General features: G+C 50.5%; 1 protein-coding gene across 1 annotated transcript in view; it reads right to left on the minus strand.

Moving 5' to 3' along the window:
- Nucleotides 1-18,534, minus strand: part of LOC311323731 (rho GTPase-activating protein 23-like) — a gene marked incomplete at both ends in the record, with an annotated part of 32,216 nt that extends 13,682 nt beyond the window's left edge. Inside the window, 2 exon segments of the mRNA XM_084456029.1 lie at nt 315-509; nt 18,481-18,534. Of these exon segments, the coding sequence (XP_084312155.1) occupies nt 315-509; nt 18,481-18,534 (249 nt within the window).
- Nucleotides 18,535-20,000: the final 1,466 nt, after the last annotated feature.

Consider the following 20,000-nt stretch of genomic DNA (forward strand, 5'->3'; position numbering starts at 1 on the left):
GAACACGAGAGGTGTTAGAGTTTGACTGTTGAGGATTTGAAAAGTCAATGTCATCTTGAGTTTGCTAGGGAGGGTGTAACATATGGAGCAGTATATATGTGATATTGTGAGGAGGGTTAAAGGTTAGAGTGACTTCAGGGGAAGGTCAGATGTGGATGTTGGGCTGATAACCCTGATAGGCTGGGTTCCCTGGTCCCTGAGGAAGCTTTGACTCCAGCTTCTGACCCAGATACTTTTACACGCGGGCCGGAAGCGATCCGACGTGCGGTACAGCCCGCACCCGGCCCGGCGCGGCCCGGAGGAGGCGGAGCTACCTTGAGGCCGGGCTGGAGGGAGGACTCCGGCGGGTAGACGATGAAGTGGCGCAGCGTGAAGCCGAAGCCCTGCGAGTTCTTCTGGAGGAGCAGCGTGCGAGGGCCACGCCAGGCCACGCCCTCCACCCCGCCCGACGACAGCGGGCGCCGGGCGTTCTCGTTGGACGACGCCGGGCCATCTCTCCGCCCTTTGGCCTGCGGAAGAAAAAGACACGTCCGTATTGAATAGTCAGAGAGCAACACAGCAATAAGAAAAGTATTTGGATTGTTGATTGTGAATAAAGTACTTTGTACTTTCATATTTTCATGTGAGAAAATACTGAATTAGTTTGCAAATCCTGTGTTGCATCTTTCTTTAACATGTATTAGGGGGCTCGAAGGAGGAAGCCTTTTTTTTTTTTTACATTCCATTGTACATGGTACATATATCTTACATATGACCAATAAACATAATTGAATATTTGAATACAGAGTGAGTGCATACAGTGGGATAAAATGTTATTTGAAATACATGTAATTTCGTCATAGAATGGATTGCTGCCAATGCAGGTTATGTACCATTTGTTCCTCTGCGTCACCTCTGTTTACTCTCTGTACTTCTGTTTCAATGAGAATACCCTCATTAAAGTGAGGGGGCCGAGGCTCATTCAAGAAAAGCAAACAGAACTCCACCAAGGCCTGGAATTTGAACCCCACTTCCTTTTTCTCAGGAATATCTATTTTAAACATCCAACCTCTTCCCTAATCACGGGCCACACAATGGAGGGTTAAAAATACAAACAGACATGTATTAATATCAGTTATGGAACAACAGGAACCGATCATGCCACTTTGAAACACACACACACACACACACACACACACACACCTGGAAGATAATAATTAGCCAGCACACGCAAGGAATGTGCAGGTCAGCGCAGACCACTATGCCACAAGAACACTGCTGCTGAACTCAACTGAACGTTTTGGAGGAGCGACTAGTATGGTTTTAGCTTCAGAGACCCCTGCCTGACTGAGAAAAATAATTGTGTGTGTGTGTGTGGGAGGAGGGGGGGGGCACTATTAACCATTTGATAAGCCTGGGACCCCTCCCTACACCATGGGCTCTGGCCTTGACTCCCTAATCCAACACACACACTCACTCAAACACACATACACACACACACACGCACGCAAGCAGTCAAGTCAAGGTAATCCGTGACCTCGCTAGCCCGAGCCTAAGCCACAACAACAGGAAGTAAGAGTCTTGAGACAGGAAGTGAAACTCGGTGCCTCGTTGTGTAGGCAGCAATTCAGGGAACCCTCTGCCTCCAAGAATAGAAAACAGAGTGGGGGCTCACTTTCCGTGAAGGAATTCAGCTCCGAATGCAACACCCCATCTGCATTCCATTATTAACAGCGGTGAATAGTTGAATTTTTTGGGACTTCCTTTCCGCGGTCGTCTTATCCGACGGTATGCGCTGCTGGAAGTGTGACCGAGCGGCCTGCGTCTCCCGGGGGCTGACGGTATGCGCTGCTGGAAGTGTGACCGCGCGACCGGCGTCTCCCAGGGGCATCTGAGACAAAGGCTGGATGTTGTGCTGTTCTGGAGAGGGTTTCACATTTCGACGGTTAACCCTTGAGTTGGGCCGTGTCAGATCTGCGGCAGGGGTCGGGGGTCGGACTCTCCCGTCCACGACCGGGATTAGACCCAGCGCCACATCTGTGTACTGCGCTGAAATGTAAGTAAAGTACGTAGCCTTGACAACCATGCTCTCGAGCCTAGCGGCCCATAGGGCAGGAACTGTCTCCGGAGTCCTTAGCGTGAGGCAGCTTGATGTTCAGGTACACCCCCTGGACATGAGGCAGCTTGATGTTCAGGTACACCCCCTGGACATGAGGCAGCTTGATGTTCAGGTACACCCCCTGGACATGAGGCAGCTTGATGTTCAGGTACACCCCCTGGACATGAGGCAGCTTGATGTTCAGGTACACCCCCTGGACATGAGGCAGCTTGATGTTCAGGTACACCCCCTGGACATGAGGCAGCTTGATGTTCAGGTACACCCCCTGGACATGAGGCAGCTTGATGTTCAGGTACACCCCCTGGACAGGAGGCAGCTTGATGTTCAGGTACACCCCCTGGACAGGAGGCAGCTTGATGTTCAGGTACACCCCCTAGACATGATGCTAGTATGTCTCAGGGATGCTGAGTGGCAAGCAGGAAGGCATTGGGTAACATTTTCGATTCTTTGGTATGACTCGGCCGGGGATCGAACCCCCGACCTCCTAATCTCAGGGCGGACACTCTAGCACTTGGTGGTGCTATAAAAACAGTGCAGAACCGGGCCGGTCAGTTATGGTGCTGCATCACCTCACTGTCACCCTGGTGGAGCCTCATGATGAAGAAATACATTTAAGTTGCTTTTTATGGATGTTGACATCAAAAGAGGGAATCACCTAAATATAGTTTGTACCCAGCTACATTCTAAGATGTGGTTACTGAACAGGACTAACAAGGGTGAATACACACACACACACACATTCAGAAAGAGAACGAGAGGAGAGAGAGACAGAGAGAGAGAGAGAGAGAGAGAGAAAGAGAGAGAGAGACAGAGTGGAAGAATCATGCATGCATGTGACTATGTGAGAATTCCTGACCACCACCCACCTGACATTTCACATGCAAGTGCATGTAAACACACACTAGGGTGTGAGATGCCAACACACACACACCACCACCACACACACACACGCACACACACACACACACACACACACACACACACACACACACACACACACACACACACACACCACCACCACACACACACACACACACACACACACACACACACACACACACCACCACCACACACACACACACACACACACACACACAGGTGTGAAATGTCAACATCGCTGGTGTCTCCTTTAACCAGCGTCCTGTTCTATGGCCCTGCTCCCGATGACAGAGTCATAATATTAGCTGTCTGTAAAAGAGACAGGGGTCAGGGGTTAAACCAGTGATGTCACTTCCCCTCCTCCCATTGGCAGGCTGCAGCGGAGGTCGCTAGTAACACACAGGAATGAACAGGAGTTCACACAGGAATGAACATTCGGTAGAAACGCAAACAAACACACATTCATTCATTCATTCATTCATTCATCCATTCATTCATTCATTCATTCACGCTTTGTTTGCGATTTTCAAGTGATTCAATCACAAATCCTCATCAGAACCCTCAACAGAAACCAAATGCACATGATCCACGATGCACACCTCGGCAGATGAGACTCCTACACACACACACACACACACCCACGCAAGCGAGCGCTCTCGCGCGCACGCACGCACACGCACACACACGCACACACACACACACACACACGCACACACACATACACACACACACAATCACTTGAGCTGAGGACACTCCAGTCCAAACACATCCTCATAGACTCTCTCATATGCACACACGCACACACACACACACACACATACATGAAAACACACACACAAACACACACTAAAATATTTGAATGTATGCTGCGCTCCAATCTCCTTCCCCTCCATTGGGCATCATGCCCCCACATCATTACATTACATAAGTCCTACAGTAGGCAGTGACACACACACACACACACACACACACACACACACACACACACACACACATGCATCAAGACGCCACACTTTGCCACTCACAGCCACAACACTTTCGCTCTCAAACTGGCAATATACAAATAAAAACTAGCCAGACAGACAGACAGAGCTGGAAGAGGTCATGATTCCCAGTGGTCAACACAGATAAAGAGAGAGAGAGAGAGAGAGAGAGAGAGAGAGAGAGAGAGAGAGAGAGAGGTTCAAGTGTGTGCTAGTCAGACAGTCAGTCAGTCAGTCGGTTGGTCAGTCAGTCGGTCAGTCAGTCAGTCAGTCAGTCAGTCAGTCAGTCAGTCAGTCGGTCAGTTGGTCGGTCAGTCAGTCGGTCAGTCGGTCAGCAGTCTTCAGCAGACTCGTTCCTTGTACACGACCGTTCATTCAGCTGCATTGACCTAACCCAAGCAGACAGGACAGGTGAAAGCGAGGGTTGACCCAGATCCCCAGAGAGGTGGGAGGGTCTCTTGGAACTCTGGCGACTCCAGACCATGGTGGCGAGGCGGCGGGGGTAGGGGGCGGGGCCTGTCCTCCAAATAAACTCAAGTGCATTTTCCACCACTGTCTGTTCAGATAGCAGCGTCAGATACAGTAGGAGCACTTGAGAGCACAAAGGCGATAAGAGACGTTTGAAGGTCTAGGTAAAAACAATCTTAGGAGGGGTCTCCGCTGCTGATAAAGAGCTACCACCCCCCCCCTCCCCCCCCCCCCCCACAGACGCTAGTGAGACTCCGGGTGCCCCTCTCTTACCCAGGGCAGGTGTTTGCGTGGTAGGACCCTCCCGTGCGCTCTTCGGCGAGGGGAGGCAGGGGCAGGCGACCTGAGGAGGGGGTAGGGGCGCGGGGCGGCGTGCGGCGAGGCCACGCTTCGCAACACCGCCAACCAGATGCAGCGCGGCTCCGGGTCGCTACAGTCCACGCCCACGGAGCGCTGGAAACACCACACACAGCCCGAGGGGGCGGGGGCGCCCGCCCTTAACATCACACACACACACACGGGCGCGCGGACACGGTCAACCACACGCGCTACTACACACACACATGACGGCCACGCTCGTCGGCGGCGGATCCCAGGAACCGAAAAGTCAAACCGATCAATCTATAAAATCGACCAAAATCTGCATAGCGACCGATATCAGTCTAGATGGAGGAGAACATATCTCTGTCCCTCGGGAACGGTCCGCGTTGAGGATCCATCTCGTCGCGCGCGGCCCGGCACAATGGCCGCCGGTGGCCGGGGTCGGCGGCGGAGACGACGCGGACGGACACGGCGTCCGGCGGGACGAGAGCGAGTGACGGCGTGTGACACCTCCCGTGAGAGCTGCTCATACTGGGACGAACCCGGGGCTGCCTCTCTCTTAAGAGTCCCACTCCACCTGCTCTTCTTCGTCGTGAGGATCAGTCCTGGTCCTTTCGTCCTCTTCCTTGCATATCCGCAAGATTTAGTCCTCTCTACTAACTGTCTGGTGTGTTCTAAAGAGACAAAAGTATCTCCTAGCGCTCTGTAGGGAGTAGGTCCTCTTTGTAGGGCTGGTAGAGTAGAGTCAGCCCCGTGTTGTCTGAAGCGCTGGTAGTATCTCGCTGCTCTCTCTCTGGTGCTCAGCTGTGTGGGCTGAGGCTACAGCGCGCCCTCCTCCTCCATGATGAGTAGGCTGTGGATGGCTGCCTTTACTGTCCTGTCTAACTACAGTGTTCTCTCTGCCCCGGACGCCCTGCCCCTCTCTCTCTCTCTCTCTCTCTCTCTCTCTCTCTCTCTCTACACACCACTGGTCCACCTGTCAACCCCACGCAACCCTCTCTCTCTCTCTCTGCCTCCCTTTCACATTCCTCCCGTCTCTCTACTGTTCATTCCCCTGTGCTGGTCTGGCTATGAGCAGCCCTCCTCTCTGTGTTTTCTCTCTCTCTCTCTCTCACAAACTCTCTCTCTCTCTCTCTCTCTCTCTCTCTCTGTCTCTCTCTCTGTCTCTCTCTCTGTCTCTCTCTCTGTCTCCTCTTTTTAGGCTCAGAACCTCGCCACCGCTGTTGGCTCTCTGACAGTTGGATACACACTGATGTGTGTAGGTGTTTGTGTGTCAGGGTGTGTGTGTGTATGTGTGTGTATGTGTGTGTGAGAGAAAGAGAGTGTGCGTGCGCGTGTGTGTAACTTGTTTGCCCTTTTGTCAGCGAGTTCACAAAGGGCGAGTCTGGGCGAGTGAGCCTCTGTGTGTTGAATAACGGCTCTGGAGCCCAGAGCTCCCCTCCCCCTCCTCCCCTCCCCCTCCCCTCCCCCTCCTCCCCTCCCCCTCCCCTCCCTCCCCCTCCCTCCCCTCCCTCCCCCTCCCTCCCCCTCCTCCCCTCCCTCCCACTCCTCCCCTCCCTCTCCTCCCTCCCCCTCCTCCCCTCCCCTCTCGCCCCGCCCCATCCGCTCCGACTGGACCGGCAAGGTCGTGGACGGTGTCTCAGGACCGTCTCCTCTCTGACACGCGTGAGAGCGTCCGCGGCCGACAGGGACGTGATGGGTGAGAGAGACACGGAGACACACCGCCACCTCACCCCCTCCCTCCCTCCCACCTCACCCCCCCCCCCCTTCCCTACCCCCTCCCTCCCCGCCCACCTCCCTCCCTCCCTCCCACCCCCCCCCTTCCCTCCCCCCTCCCTCCCTGCCCACCTCCCCTGGACTCTCCACAACCTCCGCTGGAAAACTGTGACTCAGTGGGAAAAAAAACACTTGTTACCCCCCCCTCCCCCTCAGACAGACAGAAAAAACACATGCACAACTATTATTGAAAAATAATGAGCTGGAGATGTCTAAGCTAATCCTTAACAATGTCCCAGGCCAGCCAATCAGAGTTCCCCCTATCTGACCCAAGGGGAAGGGTCCATCTCAGCTTAGTAAAAGGGGTGTGGCCTCACTGATAACAGCTCTGTAATACCAGCCCCCCTCCTTCAGCAATGGAGCAATCTGCTACATCAGACTAGAACAGTGTCTAAGGGTCAGAGCCATTTCAATGCACTGAATTTAGATATGAATAAAGAGTTTAAAAACAAGGCATGTCAAGCTAAAGTACAAGTAACAAGAACTAACACACATTATCATGCTTTTATTTTTATTTTTATACCCAAATAGCAATTATTTTCCCAGATAAGAGGAAGTGGTCTTTTCCAGCGCCGAAGTCTAGAAGAAGCTTCTACTCTGTTCGTTGCTACGCCTGCGCCTTCCTCTGTCTGCGCTTCACTGGGCTACGACCTCTCTCCTCTCTCCTCTCTCCTCACCCCTCTCTCCACACCCCTCTCTCCTCACTCCTCTCTCCTCACCCCTATCTCCTCACCCCTCTCTCCTTGCCCTTCTCTCCTCTCTCCTCACCCCTCTCCTCTCTCCTCACCCTTCTCTCCTCCCTCTCTCCTCACCCCTCTGTCCTCACCCCTCTCTCCTCTCTCCTCGCCCCTATCTCCTCACCCCTCTCTCCTCACTCCTCACTCCTCTCTCCTCACCCCTATCTCCTCACCCCTCTCTCCTCACCCCTCTCTCCTCGCCCCTCTCTCCTCACCCCTATCTCCTCACCCCTCTCTCCTCACCCCTCTCTCCTCACCCCTCTCTCCTCACCCCTCTCTCCTCACCCCTCTCTCCTCACCCCTCTCTCCTCACCCCTCTCTCCTCGCCCCTCTCTCCTCACCCCTCTCTCCTCACCCCTCTCTCCTCACCCCTCTCTCCTCGCCCCTCTCTCCTCACCCCTCTCTCCTCACCCCTCTCTCCTCTCACTCAACAATGAGACACGTGAGACAGACCTACCGTGTACACCTCACACACACACACATGCACACACACACACACACGCACACACACACACACACACACACACACACAAACACACACACACGCTCACACACGCACATGCTCACACACACACACACACACACACACACACGCTCACACACACACACACAGTAGCCATGTATCATCATTTACAATGTAAAACCACTAGTGGGCAGTACTATCTTGTAAATATACTCTGTTGCTCTCTTCTCAACATCCCGATGCATTGAAGCTATGGACAACTGTACATTATTAGATCACTGAATCTTTGAACGTAGCATCAGATTACGAATCGGAGGACCATAAAGAAGCATAAAAGAACACAAAAAGGAGAAAACACAACACACACGCACACACATACCCACACACACATACCCACACACACACACACAATAAACTCTCAACGGCAGGAGAGAACTCCTAATTGACCCAGTTTTAGTCGGCTGTGAAAATTGTTCAGAGCTAAAAATACAGCTTCATGTTTCCAGGCGTCATACTTTCTTCTGTTCTTCCACATGGACGGTCAGTACGCCAGGTCACCATGACAACCACCTGACGAGTATCTACCATTTATCTACGGTCACATTTGTGACCTGGGCTGCAACCGAACCTTTCAATCACACAGACATTCACAGTGCACAACTCTGCTGCTTAAAACACACACACACTCACACACACACAAAAGTATACAGTAGTACAGTACTACAGTACACCATCCAGGAGAGTTCATCAGTCTGACAACACTGACAACACATAGAAAAAAGCTGCTGCCTCCAAACGTGGAATGGTGGTGAAACTATATGTTAATTGCTCCTTACATTTTCAGATTTTTTTATTTACATGAAAATTAAACTGTGATGTATTGACATTACTTAAGGTGAGGAAGCCTGTTCTGTTGCCTTAGGAAAATATTATTTATTTAAGCAATAAACCACTCGAGGCCGTGTGTTATAGTGGTTTTATAACAGCTAGGGGGCGTTGTTATAAAATCACTATAACACACGGCCTCGAGTGGTTTATTGCTTTTATACAACGGTTACTACAACTATTAGTGTAAAATAAACACACAGCAATGTAAAATATTAACATTTATTCAAAACGAAGCATCATTCCCTCAACTCCGCCGAGCAAAATAGTTCCCCTAACAAAAGGGTTGCCAAGCAATAACAACAACTACAATGCATTGTATCAAATGGGAGGCGCATTAATACTGAAAATGGAATGATATGCGGTCCCAGGTGTGTGTTACAAAGTTTTTTAACACGGCTTCCAACCAATCAGAATCAAGAACCAGAACTAACCGTTGTATAAAGTATAATAGTATACTTTATATAAAGTATAAAGGAACTTATTTGTGAGAAGAATTTTCGCAGGAACACAGATAACTAAGTTCAGTTAACCTAATGTGAAATGTGTTAAGCACAATTTCACCTTAAAAGTAGAACTAGGGTAATGTCAACAGAGCACCAAAACTTAAGTCATGTGAACGTTTGTTTCACCTTTCGTGTTCCAAGTTAACTGGGCATTTACAGTGAATAACCGCCCTTACAGACCAGGCTGTGAGCAAGACGATAACTAGTCTAAAACTCAGATGACCGTGTTACTCTTCATGCTGCTGCTATTAATGGTAATGTCTTCCTGTCCCTTTACCACTGTATGATTTTGCTTGTTGGTTCTCTTTATTTTTATTGTTATTACTATAATTGTGTGGGTGATGTGGGCTTATGGGAATGATGTGTGGGCGGGTCGGTAAACAAGAGCCTTTATGTTGTATGTGATTGTGCCTGTTGTGTTGTTTTTGTATGTTTTGCGTTGGACCCCCTTGAAAACGAGATGGTTTCATCTCAAAGGGTAATCTGTTAATAAACTTTACTTTACTCTATGAGAGACCATCATCCTACACCTAACCACTGATATACTAAACTGTAGTGTGACTCAGCGGATGTAGCTTTTGGAGATAAGCATCATCATTAGAAGGCGGGAGAATCTCCCGGCTCCAATCAGATTCAATCCAGACTCCTCCCCTTCTGCTATCTGCATGTTGACGTTTTCAAAGTCCCGTTTGGTTGGTTTAAAGAGAAATACAGCGTTTTTACTGACCTGCTCAATGGTAATGAACGCAGCTAGACCTTCCTCCAGCGCGGGCCCAGCGTAAACTAAGGGAGGAGAGAGGTCTGGCTACAGTATGAGAGACTAACCCAACTGGGCCGTCTAGGCTGGGCTGAGGAGAGACTAACCCAACTGGGACGTCTAGGCTGGGCTGAGGAGAGACTAACCCAACTGGGACGTCTAGGCTGGGCTGAGGAGAGACTAACCCAACTGGGCCGTCTAGGCTGGGCTGAGGAGAGACTAACCCAACTGGGCCGTCTAGGCTGGGCTGAGGAGAGACTAACCCAACTGGGACGTCTAGGCTGGGCTGAGGAGAGACTAACCCAACTGGGCCGTCTAGGCTGGGCTGAGGAGAGACTAACCCAACTGGGACGTCTAGGCTGGGCTGAGGGTCTCTAACCCAACTGGGACGTCTAGGCTGGGCTGAGGGTCTCTAACCCAACTGGGACGTCTAGGCTGGGCTGAGGAGAGACTAACCCAACTGGGACGTCTAGGCTGGGCTGGGGGTCTCTAGCCCATATAGTCCGTAGCTCCCGGGTCTGAGGAGCTGGTTGTGTGCAGGAGTTTGTTCTTCTCCTGTCCTGGCCTAACAGTGCATGTTCTCCTGTCCTGGCCTAACAGTGCATGTTCTCCTGTCCTGGCCTAACAGTGCATGTTCTCCTGTCCTGGCCTAACAGTGCATGTTCTCCTGTCCTGGCCTAACAGTGCATGTTCTCCTGTCCTGGCCTAACAGTGCATGTTCTCCTGTCCTGGCCTAAGAGTGCATGTTCTCCTGTCCTGGCCTAACAGTGCATGTTCTCCTGTCCTGGCCTAAGAGTGCATGTTCTCCTGTCCTGGCCTAACAGTGCATGTTCTCCTGTCCTGGCCTAACAGTGCATGTTCTCCTGTCCTGGCCTAAGAGTGCATGTTCTCCTGTCCTGGCCTAAGAGTGCATGTTCTCCTGTCCTGGCCTAACAGTGCATGTTCTCCAAGTGTTCGCAAGGGTTTCCTCCCAAAGAACCCGAGACGAAAAACACGCAGAAGAACAGAGGCTCTTCAGTCCTGTCCCTGACCAGAACCCGGACTGAACACTTGGACTGACCACTGACGAGGGCTGCCCACTGCTCCTGGCTGCCCCTGGAGGACAGCTTGTATGGGTAAAAATGCAGAGTACAAATTCCACCGGTGGCCTGAAGTTGCGCTTTTGTGTGTGTGTGTGTGTGTGTGTGTTGTGTGCTGTGTCGCCATTCACATATATACACTTGTGTGTGCTGTGTGGCTGAATAAAGACTCCCTGGAGGTCCAAATTATCATCTGAACGTTCTGGAACTGAGTCAAATTTTCTCTGACCAGCAGACAATAAAGGACGAGTCCACCCAAAATATAACTAGAACACTGTGGCACACTATAATCTGACTGAAATAGCCCTATATACTGTATACTACAATGGATGTGGTTCATTCAGCACACAGACACAGAAGGCCTGCCAGCTTCCCATCATGACCACAGACTGGAGGTAAACCAGGACATTCTGCGACCAGGCGAGTCAAAGACCCCCTATTGTGTCCGGGCAGCTGTTCTGAGGTCAGCCTGCCGAACGCAGCCCCGCGCGGACGCCATGGGCCGGGACTGACCACAGTCCAGCTTCGCCCAGCGCGCCGAAGAGCAGCCTGGCTACGGGCGTCTGTAGAAGCCATTGTTCTCTCCGCGGACACTAGCCCTTGTGTGGCGGTCATGGGAAAAAACAGGGCTTCGGGGGTTTGGCGCTTCCCAATAGGACTGGACGCCATCGCGTTCTGAGGTCATCAGTCTGCGTCGACCGCGGTCTCGGCTCCACACGCAGAGCCGAGGACGGGGAGAATTAAAGGCCAGACAGGTTCAGCGCCCTTTAGGGGAAATCCACACAGCCCTAATGACAAGCTTGGCCCACGCCTGGAGACACATGGTTTTGAATGTAGCTATAGTTGGTTGTGTTACATAGGCATTAACTCTCTGTGATGAGGGAAAAATAGAAAGAAAACGTTCTGCCTACGTGGATCCCACACTCAAATGTGCAGTGCAACACATGATCGGTAGACTATACAATAACCAGTGTCCTTTTAAAAAACGCAAACATGGATATTATAAATAATATTATAAAATGCTAAGGACAAACAGGCCTACATGTATGCCTAGTAAAGCCCCTCAATCTTGGTCCAGATATTCATTTTGACATTTCACTGTAAGTGTGAAGCGAGTTCTTATATACTGCAGTAATAAATCTGTCTCCTAACGCTTCAACTCTGCCATTGAAAGTTCCTGAGTTTGAAACTCTTTTTTTTCAGTGCTCCTTTATGCTGTGACAAACGGGGCCGGTTTTTATGTAGAATTCACCTACGAGTTCAGGGGTCCTGCACGACGTTCCCCCGCCCACCAGACGAGGGCGGTAACGCTCCACCGAGGAGGGGGGGGGGGGGTGACGACGACACCCGGTTACGCTACCCATACGTCCGGAAGCGGCACTCCTCGGGGGCGATGGCTAATTTGACCAGCCTCACCTCCATCGATCCCCTGACAGAGTGAACGATGGCGGCTGTTGGACAGTGGACAGCCAGCGCGCCTCACCCCCCTGAACTACCTCTACCCGTTCGCCATTGGCTCAACGAGTAACTCAACGAGTCGCCCAAGTAGAGGATGGAATGGCTGTTCACACCCGGTGCGGCTGTAGGCTAGGCAGGGTATGAAAACCAAAAGAGAGTGTTTCAAAACCGACGGAAGCACGAGGAGCGGCAGCCTTGTAATCTAGTTGTCTTTACGGAGCGTTGTGGGAAACGCGCACAACAGCAGAGAGTCAGACATGACAAAAAGGAAACTCCTCTGAACCTGGCATTAAACAAAATGGCCACCGCAGTCCTTTCCTCTCTGTAGTCCCTCCGTTCCTAGTGTCGTGTATATCACAGCCCGTTTGGGCTCCTGTCGCTCCAAATGAGCTACTGCAGATGGAGACCTGCACCAGAGTGATAAAATATGTTGCCAGGTTTCCAAATTGCAACATGCTGTGGAAAAAAAGCAGTAAAATAATCCCTCATAAAGTATTGAAGGATGAACCAGTCGGGAGCTCCGCCCACTGCACGCTCTTTGTTGACAGAGCGAAGAAGACGGGGGAAAAAACAGGACATCCAGGTGATGAAGGTGTGACGGTCTCTCTGGTCAGGTGATGAAGGTGTGACAGTCTCTCTGGTCAGGTGATGAAGGTGACAGTCTCTCTGGTCAGGTGATGAAGGTGTGACGGTCTCTCTGGTCAGGTGATGAAGGTGTGACGGTCTCTCTGGTCAGGTGATGAAGGTGACAGTCTCTCTGGTCAGGTGATGAAGGTGTGACGGTCTCTCTGGTCAGGTGATGAAGGTGTGACGGTCTCTCTGGTCAGGTGATGAAGGTGTGACGGTCTCTCTGGTCAGGTGGTGGGGGGGTGGGGAGGTTATAGGGGCGGGGGGGGGGGGGGGCGTGAGGGGGAAGACAGCAGCTGGGCATCCAGATGGAGGTATGAGCCCCTGAGATTGGACTGGGAGGGGTCGGTAGGGGGGGGTGAACGAGCGTGCGCACGCACACACACACACACACACACACACACACACACACACACACACAGGGAGCAGAGGGCTCTGTTTCCGACCAGTGCCCCGATCTTTTCACTTCCATATGTGTCTCTGTAGCCCGTCCCTAAGGCTGTCCATATGTCTATCTCTGTCTATCTTTCTGTCTAGCCCTCCACTTCCTGGTCTTACCCTGCTCACGCTCTGCCCCTCTGTCTCTCCCTCCCTCTCTCTCTCCCCGTCTGTCTCCCTCTCTCCTCCTCCCTCCCTTTCTCCTTCTCTCTCAATCTCTCTCCTCCTCTCTCTCTTTTTCTCCCTCCCTCTCTCTCCCTCCCTCTCTCTTTCTCCCTTTCTTCTTCTCTCTCTCTTCCTCTCTCTCCCTGTTTCTCTCTCTATCTTTAACCCTCTCTCTCTTTCTCCATTCCTCCCTCCCTCTCTGTTTCTTCTCTCTCTCCCTCCCTCTCTCTTTCTTCTCTCTCTTCCTCTCTCTCCCTGTTTCTCTCTCTCTCTCTCTTTCTCTCCATTCCTTAGCTGTACTGTAATCAGCATCAGTCTTTCATTGACACATTCCTGTGCAGCCCACCTGCTGGAGAAAGAATGGCGCAGTGTGTGCTGAGTAACAAGTCACATACACACACACACACACACACACAAATAACACACAGTGTGCACATACACACACACACCTTCCTCAGACACTCTGGGAGAGAGGAGCACCACCTTCCCCGCTAAACCGGTGCACCCCAGCAGACCCCCTCGTCCCAGTGAGAGGGCAGCGCCATCTCTGACCCATGACCTCTGAACCGTGACCCGCCCGGTCTCTCGCTGCCCACCTCATTCCGCTCCCCTCCCCTCTAGCTCCCCCCAGCTCAACAGAGCCTCATTGTCAAGTCTGCATATCAGAGCAAGACCCGGCCTGCACCCCCCCCCCCCTCCTCCCCCCCGCCCCACCCCCCCCCCCCCTCCACAGAGCTGCGCCCCAGAACCCCGCGGGGCAAAAACAACATACAACAACGGCCGCTACATCGGGGTCACGGTGATCTGATCACTGACACTCATTACGGCGACCCCCTCCGCCGGCTCTGCCCCTCCACCCGCTGTCTTTCACGGGGGGGGGGTTCACGGGGGGGGGGGGGGGGGGGGGTTCACGGGGGGGGTCACGGGGTATTCATGCCCATGGTACAGCGCGTACGAGAGTGAATCGGTTGAGAATTCTGACAAATGCCGGCTGGCCGCAATTTAGCCCGTACTGCATCGTTGGCGGCCTGCTTCAGTAGAAAGGCGCCGACGTGTGACGTGTGACATCATTTACCGCAGAAACAGAAAACTTCTTCTTGTTCTCAAGACCAAAAAATGAAAAGCTAAAAGCTAAAGCTATTACACAAGCCTGGCTGTATGAACACCTATTTAAGAACTACGAACAAACGACGGTTTAACAACTCCTGACCCTCCCCGCCCCCCCCCTCCCCCGCCGCCCGCCGTATTCAGTGAGCGCGTTTCCCATGGAGAGCTGAGAACAGGCCGCTCCTTATCTTATTTACTTCTGAAGCGTCCGCTGGCAGCCCGTCGCTCATGAGGGTCTGAGGGTTCACCCTCCAGCTGGACAGAGAGAGCTCGGTTCATTATCAGATGATGTCAGCTCAAGGACTTGTAGCCGTGGGAAGAGGCAGCGTCCAGCGTTCTGGGGGTTGTAGAGCCGCGCGGTGACGCTGCTATCACGCTAGCGCGGCCGGTAGCCTTCCCCCGAGGCCCGAGAGCGCCCAGCTAAGCGGGCTAACGCGGTCTCGCAGTCTGTCGTAAAGAGGCTTCTGACTAACCTATTAGTGGAGGCGGACGAATGATTTCATCCAACAAATAACTCACTTTCATCTGAATTAGCCATAGCTTCATGACAGATGGAAGTCCATTGTCATCAGGTGACACATACATCTTCTGCACATTTTGTGCCATCAAGCATTTTTAACACCCCAGGCTAATTGGCAATCGATGGATCAATAAAAGCAAACAAGTTAATGCTGATCTATGCCAGTTCAGCATTTCACAGAGCAAATTAATCCATGTGTGTTTGGGTTTTCCTCTGAGAAAATCACATCATAACCATGTAGGTTTTTCATGTGATTTGGTGTTTCAAATGTCAGAACTCTCCAGTCTAAGGGGCGAATTCACTAAAGGATTGCGCAGCTTTTCCTGACGCAAAGCCTGTGCAAATAAGTCAAAAATTATGTTTGCTATTCACAAAGCCCTCGCAAAGGGTGAAATACGGTGTTAACTGCGTTGCGTTCGTCATTGCGTTCCTCTGCGCCGGTGTTATTAGCTCATATTTAAATTAGGTAATATGGGCGGAGAATGTTCCCCTTTCTATGCAAATGAACATTATTGCAAAACCCGCCCAATTCACAAAGATCGGCGCTAATTGCCTCACGCAGTTAAAGTGAAATTAATACCGTTTTCAGAAACGTGGTGGTATTTAAGCGCAAGGGGTGTGTCGCGGCCAGCCTGTCCGCTGATCATGGCAGCAGTGATTGTTGCGAGGCGAACGCCAGGCGTGTTGTTCGTGAGAGAATATTTAGAAGAAGGTCACTTTTTGATTTAACACTAGAACCACCGCGGTAGCTGTTTGGACACCAGAGCGCGCAGCTCTTCAGCCAACTGGAGGATGAAGTCGCGTCTGGGAAGGCTCAGTTGACTATGCGTCTCTCCACCCGTCCCCAGCGAGTCCAAGCTCCCCCAATGAATAATACTTATTTATAATAGCCTACATAGCATGAAACTGTGCGTATAATAGTCTATACGCGAAACTGCGCATTCCCTATAGCTGTTCATTGAACGGCTGGGGGCCGATATAGGTAGCCTATAAATAAATAAAAACATAGCCTACACAATATTTTTTTTATTTGAATGGTCTTGAAAATATTTTGCTTTGTATCATAGGTGACGGCAGGTATCATCTTCAGCCATGGATGATGACTCCCGTGCGTAATCCTTCCAACGTTGGAGAGGCGGCGTACAACTGGGCTCACATCAGGACGCGCGGTGTGATTGAGTGCACATTTGGAATCCTGAAAGGCCGTTTAGATGCCTAGATCGTACTGGTGGGGCAATGTTATACACTCCCCCAAAAGTATGCCAGATGATCGTGCTGCAACTTGCATAACATAAAATGACAATTTTTCTTTTGTTCGTCTTTTCAAATTATTCCACCTCCGTTTGCAGTCTTCCGCGTTTACACACACAAATGGCACTGACTGATTGGGAAATTAAACCCCAAATATGATTTTTTGCTGCAGTCGTGATATTTTTTGCGGAAAGCTGTGAGACATGTTTTTGAACCTCGTCCGTGAGGCCTTCAAGTTCGCTGTCTGAGAATCGTATCTTTCTTTTTCTGTCTGCCATCGTCCAATGATATGCTTTCGAGTTGTATGCGCTGTATTTATAGTCATTTCCTATATCAGCAGCAAATTGCACTCAGCCGCAAACACCGAATGGGCGTGTTTGCGCTGGGATATTATTAGCGCAATGTCTTTAGTGAATAGGTTTTTAAAACGGAGCACATAGCGGGCGCAACTGACGCGCAATATAATGGTGCAATTAGCGGGCGCAATTTGCTTTAGTGAATTCGCCCCTAAGTGACAAGACAGAGTTCTGCACGTGCTCACAGGAGAGTCAACCGGCTGGGAGAAATGCTACTGGTTTAACATGTGACTGCATCAAACCAAACCATCCATAACACAGACTCATCGCCCCTTTACTTTTGAGCTGTGGAGAATTCAGAAAGGCCCAATACAGGACATATAAGGCAAGAGGTGTCTGCTCAACTAAGCACAAATAATCTGATAATCTGACAGGGGTAGATTTGGAAAAAGACAAATGACCGAGACAGTCATTTGGGACTGGGAAAACCTCTCAAATTTCAACTTATAATGCCACAAAATGTTGAAACTGCATCACCCCTTAAAGTTGTCATGCTAGGCTATGGGACAAGCAAGTACACCAACTGACAGTACATTTGTCCTGAGTGAATTTAGCTTCTTCATCTGAGAGACTAAGCAACCATTTCATTCCCAAATACAAGGGAGGGATATGGTGCTGGGTTATCATTCAACATCCCTCAGCAGTCTCCCAAACACAACATATGTGTTGAAGCCTACAGAGATAGGCCTACATTTCAGTAGCTGAACATCTTCCCCTCAGGCCAACATTAGGACAGTGAGGAAAGTCCCAACGGCTACAATGTGCCCTCTGTCAATGGCTCTGCATGTGGGCTGACTTATGGAAATAGAGGCATTCTAACCCAAATTCTTATTGTCTCTGTATCCCACTTGTTCTTTGCACTTACAATGGGGGTGTAGCCTAACTGTAGGCCCTATATCTGCTCAAATATGTGCTGCTCTCATTATACAAAGTAGCTGAGTGCAAAGTAGTCTGTTTTACTGTTAAACTGTTCAAACTGTTATAAGAAGGTAACATAATCAAGTTGACCACATAACTTGAACTATTTACTATATTCAAATTTTTGACACACACACACACACATATTCAATATATAGGCCCTACTTTTCCAACGGATATGGAGACGACAATCCTTACTTCTGCATCATGTGCCTTCTAGGCACAGACTGTCCTCGGCGGGTGAACGGAGGTCAACTGGGCGGATCCTGTAGCTGATCACACGTTTCACAAGTGCATGAGAACCTGGTAGCCTATAGGCCTACATGATGTCCATGAACGAGACGGCCATGAGAAGTTGAAGTTGATGATGCTGCACTGACTGCATACCCATACTAAGACGCCTCCCTACCGAATGTAGGCTGCGCACTGTGTGTAATAAGCAAAACACGCGTCGCAGTGCACAGTAACCTACACAATGTCCGTGTAGCCCCCCGCGGAGTTCAGTCTATATACGGTAAGAGCTCCACATCCCTCTCTGCGGATAATATTGAGTGATTCGGAGAGAAAGACGAATTCCCAGACAACCAACTTCAAGTGAACAGTTGCAAATTAAACCGCGTGAATTCAAATAGGCTACTGTAGACTACAACCGAATTAGATAGACTATTACTCCGACAGGTGCACTTACGTCCGCGTCAGGGAGGGGTGGGATTCCAACAAGGCAAAAAGCAACTCCATTCATTGGTCAGCTCGGAGCGTTTGCCTCCAAAGTGTGCGCTGCGCGAGCTACTAAAAAAAACAATAACCTAATGTAATGATAATACTTTTATACTATTCTACTGTCAACATTATGCCGTGTCCGTCGTTATCCTGCTCTTCCAGATAGCGTCTAAAATCCGCTCCCTCTGTTTTCGGCAGTCCTCTCAATGCGAACATCCCAGCGCGGACTGTTTCCTCGGGTAACAACTCCAGCATCACAGGATGGGCCGACCGACCGACCGACCGACCGACGCGCAAGGCGGCAACGGCAAGCCCGCGGAATGCAACAAAGCTGCGGCCCCGCCCTCCCGCGCCGGGGCGTTCCCGGGGCGGTCCCTGCACGCCAGTCAAAGCTGATTTGTGGGCAAAGGGGCGTGCGGTTGATGTGACGCGTGGGAGAAGGCAGCTACGTGTTTTCACATCAGAACTAGGCTACTAATGCCTCCATTCTATAGCCTACTGGATGGAGAGATGGGCGGTGATTGTTTGGGATTAATATATGATGAAGCGATTGCTTCTAAGCTTAGGCTACATGAATGATTCACATTACATTATTATTTATTGGTCAGATTAACTTTTCTTTTTCCCTTATTCCACCACATGGTAAAGCCTGTTGGCCTACACCAGTTAGCACAGTTACATAAGAGATTATTGGGATAGGCTATACACTGAAGTTTAAGCTATGTTCTTATAGCGTTTCTGATCCCATGATGGCAAAATGTAAAACAGCAGCATGAATGGTTACGGCTGTATGTTTATATATATATATATATATATATATATATTAAGGTATTTTAAGCGACAGTAGGCCTACGACTGTCTGTCTGACTGACTCCAGACAAATGTCCCATACCTGTGTAGGTCCATCTGAGAGATGCTTGTCTCCCTGTGCAGCAGGCTCAGACATACATACTTCTGTTTGGCTATAAGCTCCTTACACTGAATTTAGCTCGTGCTTTTATCTAAAGCAACGTACACATGTGTGTTTTGCAGCTGTGGCTCAGGAGGTAGAGCAGGTCATCCAGTAACCGCAGGGTCGGCGGTTCGAATCCCGGCTCCTCCTCCTGTCCACATGTCCAAAGTGTCCTGGCACAAGACACTGAACCCCAAATTGCTCCCAATGAGCAGGCTAGCGCCTTGCATGCCAGCTGCCGCCATTGGTGTGTGAAAGTGTGTGTGAATGGGTGAATGAGAGGCCACTGTAAAACGCTTCTGATAAAAGCGCTATATATAAGTGCAGTCCATTTACCATATTTTCCTAATCGTTGACCCATATGAGAATACTTTCACAGCCAGAACCAGCACTGTCCCTCAACCAACCAGCCGAGCCATCTGGACCGCAGCTCACAGCCCTGCAAAACCCACATTCCATGCCCTAAAAGCCTGCAGCCACGCTCACAAACAAGATATTTAACTGTGAAAATAAATAAGTTACACACTCTATATCAT

Source organism: Borostomias antarcticus (genome assembly GCF_949987555.1).
Source record: "Borostomias antarcticus genome assembly, chromosome: 22".
Lineage (NCBI taxonomy): Eukaryota > Metazoa > Chordata > Actinopteri > Stomiiformes > Stomiidae > Borostomias > Borostomias antarcticus.